The 11739-nt window shown below is 37.0% G+C and overlaps 1 protein-coding gene across 4 annotated transcripts; it reads right to left on the bottom strand.

Moving 5' to 3' along the window:
- LOC109235790 (potassium transporter 2) lies at window positions 3162-11532 on the bottom strand. Of its 4 annotated transcripts, none has more exons than XM_019402041.1 (10): window positions 10747-11532; window positions 9541-9647; window positions 9187-9418; window positions 8847-9092; window positions 8717-8770; window positions 8263-8523; window positions 7320-7372; window positions 7121-7238; window positions 4622-4876; window positions 3162-4381 (listed from the first exon to the last, which is right to left on the bottom strand). In XM_019402041.1, the coding sequence occupies exons 2-10, from the start codon at window positions 9577-9579 to the stop codon at window positions 3276-3278; spliced, it is 2364 nt and encodes a 787-aa protein (XP_019257586.1). In that variant the 5' UTR covers window positions 9580-9647; window positions 10747-11532; the 3' UTR covers window positions 3162-3275. The 4 variants fall into 4 exon arrangements, with proteins under 4 accessions (XP_019257586.1, XP_019257589.1, XP_019257588.1 ...); XM_019402044.1 differs by having other exon boundaries at window positions 11265-11532; XM_019402043.1 differs by lacking the exon at window positions 10747-11532 and adding an exon at window positions 10053-10729.

Genomic DNA, 11739 nt, shown 5'->3' with positions numbered 1-11739 from the left:
AAGAAGTTAGGGTTTCGAGAGAAATCCACATAGAGATGAAGAAACCTGCTTAGAAACCCAAGGATCGTAGCAAATATAGCATGATTTTGCTTGAAATCACACTGGAGTAGCCAAGAACAGTCAGGTGATGAACCCTAGATGCAAGTCGGCATGGCCCTAGGCCCTTGAAGACCTTAGAGGAGGCAGGCATGGCATGAGAGAGGCCATTGGAGGCTTAAGAGAAGATGAGAGGTCATCGGAGATGACCGGAGATGGGAGGTCGGCGGTTGAAGGGCTAGGGTTAGGTTGAGAGTGTACTGAGAGTAGAGAGGATTTTAGGGAGGCGGTATATGGAAAATGATTAGGGTTAGAGGTTGTTTAGAATTAAAAAAGGAAAGAACCAACGAGGGCCGTTGATCTTTTAGATCAACGGCCAGGATCTGATGGGGCCTTGGGTCGGGTAGGATTAATGGATTGGGCCTGGGATGTTTGGGCTGATTTAACTGGGTTTGGGGCTGGTTCAATTTAGGCTAGAATTGAAATGAAATTGGCTATTTGTTAAATACCCAATTAAATTAATTAAGATAATTTACAAAGTAGGTAATAATTATAAAAAATGAATTTCATGCACAGAAAATAATTAAAAAATGATTATTTAATATTTTAAATACAAATGATTAATTTCCGGTCAAAATAGTATAAAATCATATGCTTGGACTATAATTGCAAAGTTATTGCAATTGTAGCCAAACGATGCCAATTTGGCTGATTATGAAATAATTTGGTTTAAATAGGACCATAAATAATAAATTAGATCAAGAAATGCTTTTGAAATCACTTGTGATGCAATTCTGTAATTATTTATTAGAAATAAAATGCTGGGTAAATTAATAAAATATAGAAAAATTATGGAAAAATACCAATTGCTATTGATGCATGATTTTGAAGGTATATATGCACTTTTAAAAATATTTTGGGAAAAAATTGGGTATCAACAATGCTTGCACTAAATATTTTCTGTTCTTCATTTAAATTTTTGTTGTGTTTGATCCTAACAAGCTATATTTCACAAGAGCTATTTGGAAATGCCCTTATTTTCGCTCCCTTTTAGCTGATGACTTCGATAGGTTTCCAGGTCCAATTGTATTTGCTGCTATTCGTGTGTGGGCAGCACATCCAAGGATGTGAAATTATATTACATTGGGCTTTCCCCTCTATCCCAGTTGCTCATTTTTAATCAAGGGAAACTTACACAAATGTCCCAAATAAATCTCAACTTACCAACCTCTAGCCATTAGTCATAAACTTACCAAACTAGCCAACAAAAATTGAAAAACCAAATAATAGGGTTCTTTCTCTCAAAGAATCACATGCAAAAATCACCTTCCATATTTTTAAGCGTGATTAGCAACATTAGATACAAGACGGAAAGGAACTTTCATGGACGGGGGTAGCAAATAAGGTGATGAAATACAAAAACCTATACAATATTTCAAAAATCTAAATAAAAAAGGAATTTTTTCAATGGATATAGTTGAAATTCATTGAAAATATATAGATAAGTCAATATACAAAATTTGAGGAAGATTGGAGGTGATTTGGACTAGTTTTGTATCAAAATTCGTAATTAAATCGAGTTCAAAAAAGTCTTCTGCGACACATGTATCAAACATGTATCATGCATGTATCTCACACACAGGTATACATGGATATACATGTGATACACAATTGATACAAATATGATATATATGTGATACACAAATGATACATAGTGTGATACACATATAATTTTTTTTCATGTTCAGCTTTTACTTCGAATTTTTAATTCAAACCACCTCAAAACTTCACCAAATCATCCCAAAACTGAGATTCAAGGTCCTTAAGTTGTGCCCAATCTATTCTAATAACACCCACTCAAAACAAAGCAAAAATTTGATATTTTTTTGCTACAAATAGCTAATTGGCTAATTTGGCTAATATTAGTAATATTTTACCAATTGGCCAATTTTTGTAATGAGCCACTTATAAATGGACATAGCTGGTAATTCCCCTTTAATCAACCCATGAACTTTCTTCTAGATAGCTTTGTAACTTAATTGATTCTCCAATTTCCTTTATTTAACTTTACACTATACCCGCATTATTTCATAACATTTGAACTTCACATATGACTTTGAACGCTAGAAAATTAGATGATTCATGAATATGCGTAGAATGCTTTAGGCACTTAATCTATTTATCGTAATTGTTTACACGTTCGCGTGACATAATTATGATTCTCAAAAATAAATCAAGGTACACGTTTGCGCGACTTTAGCCAAACAATCTTGAATGATAATAAAGTGTTATTAATTATGTACATGTACGCGTGACATAATTCTTAGCGCCAAATAAAACGGATTTACACACATGTAATCCGTTTCAAAGATTAAATCCATAAAACGCCATAATTAAAAGTGGTAAAAGGTAAACGTACGTAAGTTCTAAAATGAGCAATTAAACAAATTAATTAAGCCTGGTATGATTAAAGCGACCATGCTAAAATCACGAAATCCGAAAATGCCTAACACCTTCTCCTGGGTCAACAGAATTCCTTATCCGGTCTTCTGGTTTTCGTAGACTTTAAACAGAGTCAAATTTTCTCGATTTGGGATTTTAAAGTAAACCGGTGACTTGGGACACAATAAAATTATCCCAAGTGACAACTCTAAATTAAATAAATAATCTCATTTCGAATAATATCACTTTAATTGAAAAAACTCCCTATTCCCTATCCCTCGGGAAAAAGGAGGTGTGACAGATACTAAATAGAAAGAGGAGTTCTTCACTGCATTAGCTATTACTGTTAGGGCTCGTTTGATACGAGGGATAAAGGATAATTGATCCCAGAATTAAATTTGTACTGAGTTTATCCCATATTTAGTTGTGATAAAATTGTGGTACTACTAATCCCGAGATTAGTTATCCCAGAATTGTAGTGTTATTTTTATCCCTATGAGAGGGTGAAGTAATAATCATGGGATAACTTGTTTCCCAACCAAACGACCCCTTAGTATTTGTCAAGAAGGACCACATAAACCGCCCTTGAGAGATTTTAAGGGATTTTTCTTTTCCAGCCTTGTATTTGCGCAGTTTTTATACTCTCTGTTTTCATATTTTAAGAATGATACAGAGATGCTTAATGGAGAAGCGATCAAAATGATTTAACTTCAGTAATCTGCATAATTACATTTACCTCTCTAATAAGATACAAAGCTATACGAGGAAAGTGTGATGCGTGGTTGGTCTAATACAACTTAAACAATGTAGACCATCCCAACTTCAAGAAGGGAAGCTGGAGGCACCTTGAGGGATACATCTGCACCCCTACAATTCCTCCTAAGGAAATTATAACCATAATTAATAGCCAACCTCTTCAACATAGATGATCCTTGTTTTGCTTTCACATGTGAATGTCCTAGCACAAATGCTGTCCCAGCTTGTTGTGCTGCATACAAATCTTCTAGCTCCTCCTGCAGCTGAGCATCCATTTCTTCCCGTGAATCGACTTCCGACTCATTATCTATGGCAAACCTCACTCTTCTTTCCACTGGTTGCATCTCGATGACATCCGTCACACTTTCAGCTGTAGGGAACCCGACAGACACACTTGCCGGTTGCACATTGTCCTCGAGCTCGAAAGCTGCTGTGCCTGAGAAAGCCAGAGTTCCTATAACGGTCAGTCTGCATTCTCCCGATGATGCACCAGACCGTGAGCCGTCATCCTCGTCTATGACTCCGTGTGTCTTGTACCAATCATACCGGATGAAATCAGCCAGTCTACTGACCAGTTCGGATTCAAAGGAGTCGACATCCTGGTGAACGTCACGGTAACCATAACGGACGATGCATCTATAGGAACGATGAGCTGCAGGACCAACGCGGCCTACAAGGTATCTCTCAGCGGGGGGCACAAAAGGGACAGGCACGGATTTCACACACACAAAAACAAGTATGCGGTGGTAGGCGGGGAGGTTGGTAACGAAACGGGAGAAGTTGGCAGGAATCCCAGAAGTCAAATCAGTGAATACGAGGCCGATACCAGGGACTCGAGTAATACCCAAGCTTGGACCTAGTGCCAGCAGCCATTCTAATGAAACCTTATTATGGAGATCATATTCATACTTTTTAACTGTGGCATAATGCCAAACAAACATGACAGTAACCAAAAAGAGTGCAAGCAGGATTGGAAGCCAAGCGCCTTCAAGAAACTTAATGACGGAGGCTGAGAAGTAGAGTAACTCAATAGATCCAAACAGAAGGAGAAATCCAAGGGCCAGTATTGGAGGCTTGTTCCAGCAGAGGATGATAACTAATGAAGTAAGGCAAGTGGTCACCAGCATCACCGCCATCACTGCTAGTCCTGCAATTGATAAAGGAAGAAACTGCGACACCTTAAAATTATACACTGAAATAGCAAGTTAAGTGCTTGCTGAACTTCTATACAGCTTCATAATCATAAAGAACAGGGGGGAAGAGAGACAAATAGAAAAAGAAAACAAAAAGGAGCTATTTAGGCTGAGACGGAAAAATGACCGACAGTAGACAGTATTTGATGCCTTTATAAAGTGGTTTTTGGAGAAAGCATGGTTGGTTCTAGTACCTGACGCATTTCCCATGTGCTTTGTATCTCTGAATCCAATAGTCACAGCAACACAAAGAATCATGAGTATCCAATTGATCTCGGGAATGTATATCTGGCCATGTATTTTGGCAGAGGTGTGAACAACCTTGACTCTTGGGAAGCAGCCAAGAGATTGACTCTGGTTGATAATTGAGAATGTTCCGCTGATGATTGCCTGACTTCCCACAACGGAAGCCAGAATTGCTATTACTAGCACTGGCCATCTCACACAATCTACAATTGCAATTAAATGAAAAAAGAAGGAATAACTCAATGATAAAATATGTTTCAAATTCAAATGAAAATGGATAAACATGATCAAGAAGCTTGCTCTACAAAACCAGCTTGTGTTCATGGTAAAAAAAAATTAACTACTACTAGTAGTTATCTAGGTAGGAATGGCAGGCGGTGCGGGTGCGGTCTGAACCCGTGCAATTTAAACCCGCCCCGCCCCGCATAGGATTTAAACCCGCACTCCACCCGCGTTCACCCGCCCGCCCCGCCCCGCAAATTTTTTTAATAAAATTTTTTCTTTTTTCAGAAAGCTAGACTTAAATCTGATTTTTTTAACAAAACAATTAATTATATCCAAATTGTTCTCTCTTTCTTTCATATACTTAGCTTTTTGAAGTAGCCTTTTTGCTTGTCATTGCTTTTCAGTGCACAATGTATCAGTTCGATTAAATATATAGTTTTTAGATCAGGAAGCAGAATTATCTTGATAAGAATTGAGGCCAGCTAACTTCTGCAAAGGCTGATAGCAATCGGACAGAAACATGGAAAATGCACATGGAAAAGCAGTTTAGCAATTACTATTTCAGGTTCAAGTGCTGATGGAAAAGCAGTTTTCCTCATTCTATAAAACCCCACCTACGACCCGCTCCGCCCCGCGTTAATTTTTTTTTTTTTTTTAAAAAGTGAACCCGCCCCGCAACCGCAAACTCTCAAACCCGCACCGCCCCGCTAACGTTCAAACCTGCCCCGCCCCATTGCCAATCTAGGCCCAATCCCACCCATTCAACGCCTTAATGCAGTAAATACTATGGAAATACCCACGACTTGATTGAGGATAGACCAGACTTGGCTCATTATTTAGAAAAATCATTTCCAGAGTCCATGCCCTCACAATAAGCACTTGTCCACTTCACATGTCTTAATGCAAGAACTGGATAACAGTCCAAAAATAATTATTCCCTCCATCCTAATTTATGCAACACTTTTCGCTTCTCGAGAGTCAATTTGACTAATCTTTGAAGCTAAATTGAATCAGATCAACCCAATATTTTAAAATTAAAATTTAGTTATTAAAAAGCTACATGAAAAGTACTATAGTTGCACTTCTTCTCATGTCAATATAATGAAAATATACATTTTAAAATGTTGGTCAAAGTTCTCACTATTTGAGTTTAGCGAAATGAAAAGTGCCACATAAATTGGGACAGGGGGAGTATCATGTTTAGATGTCAGGTCATTCAGGTTTCAACTTCATACATAAACAGTTACATCATGAAGGACTTGAATAAGTTAAATAAGACATTTCCAAGGATATCAACTACAATGTTGGCAATTTCTGCTGACAATGAAATTCTCACATACTAGAGCAGTGATTGTCTTTGTGTTCAGGGTAGCTAATTTTCTGTACTAATGATGATCCATGCATTGGGAATGTCATTTAGAATTGTATGGATGGTAGTAGACATCCCTAGAAACTGATATCCTCTTCTTTGAATGTAAAACTTTTACTCCCTCGGTCCCAACAATCTTTCCATTTTAAGATATCACAAATGTTTGACCATTTCACTGGTGATATTATTCTATTATCTATATATATATATATATCTTTCAGAACTTCCAACATATCAACTTCATTTAACCATCAAATCTTAAAGATGTTTTCCCTCACTTCCCAACCAAAGATTCAGTATTTTTCTTTCCTCCACCGATAAAGGTTCATCCCGAGTCACAAGAGCAATCTCTTTCTTTTTTTGAATTCTTTTTTCTTTTCGTTATGGTAATTGCCTGGATGAAAATACAATAGATGAATAGTCATTCCCTTCCCCCTGCCGGAGCTCCCCGAACCTGAAGTGGAAGTCGAGGGCCTTCCTCTACTGGAGAAAATGAAAAAGAGTTCCACTATAACTACTATATTATACACGTCCTCTTTTTTATTTTTAGGACGAGCTATATTATACATATCAAATAAATTACTATCTTAAACTCAATATCTAGTTAAATACAAAATATAAAATGGGTTGAAAGAACTACTTGTGCCTCTTGAAAAGAGATGTACACAAATTTATCTACTGAAGTGTTTAAACTGAAAGCTCAAACCCCATCCAGAAAAGTACAGTACCAAGCAATCAAGTTAAAACGAGTAGATTAGTCAGCCCACATCAAACATAGCTATGCATGCCCTTGTACCACATGTACTTGATTAATATTGTTTCCTCTACCAACTGATTGAATGAAAAATGTTACCTGGAACTGATACATAGAAACCAATCTTGTGAATGGTGTGGTGATGCTTTGATAAGAAAGCTGCTTGACCCATATATGCCAAAATTAACGCTGGATAAACCAGAAAGGTGAATGCAATCTGTGGCAAGATAACAAATTAGAAATCCAATCTACTGCTGTAGGCATTAAGAAGGACAAAACATTGGTTCATGGAGTTTACTTGAATTGCAGAATATGAGAAATGCCCAAGATCAGCAAACATTGCTTCAGACCCTGTTGTACGATAATAAAACATTTCAACATTCATTGATGAAACACTGGGTAATCGTTGCAGTGACTAACTGTCCTATATAGTAGTACACTGTTGATATCGTGATTATACCCTAACCAAGGCTAGATATATATCCTTCACATTTTAGCTTCAAATACTATCAAAGCACGACAAAGGTGGACAACGATGAATATCAAATTATTACAAGTATCAGGCCAACATTACATCCATATATTTGACCAATCTTTCGAGCTATATTGGATATAGAATTAATTCATTTATTTCAATGTAAAACTCAGACATTCTGAAACTACATAAGAGAAATAAAAGTTGCAACTTTTTCCATGTCAAAGTGATGAAAGAATACATAAAAAATTCTCAAAGATAACTTCGCTTAGCTCTTGGAAACGGAAGACAGACAGCCATTTTGTGACACAGAGAGTACATTTAAGCAATTGGCTGATTGTATTATATGAACCTGGACTGAACAGATGCTTCATCTGTTTAGTCCTGATTCACATATATGCATTTTCCAAGCAAGTAATCTCATGCTACAAATTTCAATCAAGTCCAGGTTGATGCTGCATGCTAAACTTATTTCATGTTAATCTTTACTAGAATAGACGTCAACTAATCCTGGGACCATAGCTCACGTGCTACCGCAAATTTGACCCTATATTTTGCCAATTGACTTGCTTTTAAATGCCACAGAACATGCACCTGACTTGCTTTTAAAAGTGATGCAAGGTAGAATAGCATCACTTTTGTAATGTTCTAGCTGGTAGCACCTGATTTATATAAAAGCTCCATACTTGACTTCAGAGTATATATCAAAAAAACAGAATTTATGACCGAAGTAATACAAAAAACCAAGTATAAGAAGATATATTACCAGTTATGCAGAGGAGAATTCCACCCAAAGACATCCATCCTCCTTTTCTTGTTTTCTTCAGGAACTTTACCATGTAGCAGGGGGAAAGAGCTTTATAAACAAGTGGATTCCAGTGGATAATGTTGTATAATCCAAGAGCACTAATGCAGAGTAACCAGATCAACACAATTGGTGCAAAACAAAAACCAACTCGATGTGTGCCATAATGTTGTAACGCAAACAGACAGACTAATATGAAGCAAGTTATTGGAATCACTGCATCTGCATAAGAAAAAACATGGATGTAAGTAGATAAAAGTGGAAGTAACAATTTATCACCAACTCTATATGGAATCATAATTAAACAATAACTTCTTTAAAGATATGCGGTGATGAACACTTAAACAGTAAATTACGTCTAAAAAAAAAAGAAATAACCCAGATTTCATTGATGTGCAGTGATGAAGTAGCTTACATTGATGGTGATCCCGAGACATTGATAACTCAAGGCCAGAAACTGCAGAGAAAACTGCACACGAAAGAAGGTTCCGTATCAGCATCTACGATAATTCTAGAGAACATAAATTTAATGGAAAACAGCCTACCAGATATGGCTGGGGTAAGCAGTCCATCTCCAATGACCATACAAGTGCCAAGAAGCACCAAGATAAGCAAAGCAGTATGCAAGAATTTGTGTTTCTCAAGAAGCAACTTCACCCTTGAGCTATTCTTTGTCTCGGGAGGATGCTCAAGTTTGTAGGTAGAAAGAGCTTCATCGGCAACTTGTCTGTTCGGAAGAAGGCTTACTTTGGCATGCCTGCATATTAAGGAATAGAGAGCAAAAGTACCACCTACAGCAGAAAGTCTATAAAGGTCAGTTTAATGACCAAATACTCATTGATTAGACCAAATACCAAAAACATCTTTGTGATTTATGGTACATACCCTCTCCATTATCATCAGCTCGAAGTACGATAAAGACATATTTGAACAAAGGAACTAAGGTTAAAGTCCAAAAAACGAAAGAAAGAACGCCGAAAATCTCTTCGTTGGTCTCGGAATGATGAATGTCTTCTGCAAATGTGCTCTTGTAGACATAGAGAGGGGAAATACTGAGATCCCCATACACTACCCCAAGACTTTGGTATGCCAGAATCAGTGTACTCTTCCAAGATTTCTATGATGCAAAATTAACAAAGCAAAAGGAGAACAATTATGACTGTAATTCATCAATATGATACAAGCTTCAATAAGTCCAAAAACTTAAGCAGATTGAAGAACAGTGAAATATACACACACCTTTGAAGTGTCCCAACACTTCCCGTAGTCGATATCCATTCTCCTCAGCAGCTTCTTGCACTAAGTTGGTTCACTTGAAGTATAAATTCTTTATCATGTGATAAATCCTGAAAGAAACAAAATATTCACAAAGATGTTTGAAGCAACATTTCAATATATAACACCTAATTGGCACTGAGCCATGACTCCACTTTCCATCCCCAAACAAAGAAGTTAAAAGGCATGAAAATCCTTTTTTATTAACCCCACTTGGCCACTTAATGGCTTCAGCTTGCAGCAGAATGCATTTGTGCACAATGCAGGGACAAGAAAAGTAAAAACTGATAGGCATCTGCATTACTTTCTTATTGTAGTTAACAAACAAAACAAGGAAAGGGAAACTTACTCTTTGTTGCCTCTGAAACAAATGGTTAGATTCAACCAAAAGCTACAGCTAAGACTGTGTATTTAACAGTTCCATTTTTTTATTAGCACAGTGTAAAGAAGAGCAAGAAGAAAACAAGAAAACGTACTAGTGTGTGTGTGTGTGTGTGAGATTAACGAAAACCAAAAGCACATGATTCAACGGCAGTTGCATTATCAAATCAATCACACCAAAGTTGAGCCCCACGTAAATTAAGGCTATTTGTAAGGACCATAACAAGTTCCTCCCACCTCGGTCCCCACTCCCCACACATCCCCTCCCACTCTACTCTACATATGTATATGTACAAAATTTACAGGTCACCAAGATAATAGTATACTACAAAATACTACAGTGATATAGTGTAGTAAGTGGATTGCCTAGTTTGCCAAACTCCCAAACCTACACGACTCTTGAGTGCCACATCTATTTGGCAAGAAATGATTAAAAAAATGTTCAAATTGAAACAAAAAAAAAGTTTTTCTTTTTTGCTCCACAATCATGACGTTTATGCAAATTCTTTTATAACCGTAATGTCCAGGCCAACTTGGGACTAATTTCAGGCTACATGTTACCTTCCCACCAATATAATTATGGGTAAATGTTTTTGTATTTGAACCAGACTTCTTATGCCCTCTCAACGCACTTCATCGACCACTAAAAGTCACACTCTTGAGTTCATGACGTTGATGCAATTGACAAACAAAAAGCACATCTTGACATGGCAAAAAGAAGCAAAACGTGAAAATATGAAAAGGGCTGTTTATGAAATACGCATATAGCTTTCACGATGAAAAACTTACCAGAATTGATGTTTGCCTCTAAAGCACAACACAAGCAAAAATGGGGATGAATCTTGGTAAGAGATAGATAGATAGATAGTGAAGTTGAAAAGAACAGGCTCGAAAAGTAACGCTTAATTGTTTTGTACTATTTCTATCTTCTTAAAGATGAGGCAGCAGCACGTGATCAGAACATGGACCCCCTTTTTCCCCTTCTCTTCTCTTCTGCTGTTTGCTCACGATTCCAACGCCTTATCTTACTGCTTAAAATTCCCTTTTTCATATTCTTGTGCTTTTTCACCTTGTGATATTCCCACTGAAAATGACCCTGTAACTAAAACCTACTAATTTGGAAATTATAGTTCCTTAATCAAATTTAAGCTGGTTTAACAGCTAACAAGATTTTAGAATAGTACTATTCATAAATGCATCAGTTATGCTCAGCTGCATAGGCAAACCTAACTTACCAGATCCATATAAAAGCTTAGAAGAAATGCTAGTAAGTACAGTAATAAAAAAGCAGCTGTCCATATTCTGACCCTTTTATCTTCTTGGATTTCTCCCGGAAAATATGTACCCACTATATTATCCTATGACAGATCTAGATGGATATACATTCAAGAACCAATTTACCACTATATAGCCTACTAATGAAAGCTGCTTCTGTTCTGTGTCTGAGTAATACACACAGGAAATAAAGAGAGGAGGGGTAGTGAGAATAATTTCATTATAGAATGTAGTTAGTGATGGCAGGTTAAGAGAGAAACCGACAGATATTCAGGGTGTTTTTGAAAGTGCAGAGCTGACAAAGTGAGAATTGAGAATCTTGGCACTTACATAAAGATGGAGAGTCCGGAACTAAAATGTGGTTTTTTGGACTCAAGTGATGGAAACGTGCGGTAAAAAAACTTAGTGACCAAAATATGTATAACGCCCTTTTAAAGGGCTCTATATCTTAACGGCCGTTTGTCCCATTATATAGATAGCGCTTTTTATTAAGGCGTTATACCTGAA

The sequence above is a fragment of the Nicotiana attenuata genome, chromosome 12 (assembly GCF_001879085.1).
Source record: "Nicotiana attenuata strain UT chromosome 12, NIATTr2, whole genome shotgun sequence".
Classification (NCBI taxonomy): Eukaryota; Viridiplantae; Streptophyta; class Magnoliopsida; order Solanales; family Solanaceae; genus Nicotiana; species Nicotiana attenuata.
The sequence above is the reverse complement of the archived record's forward strand: the minus strand, read 5'-3'. Positions and strand labels throughout refer to the sequence as shown.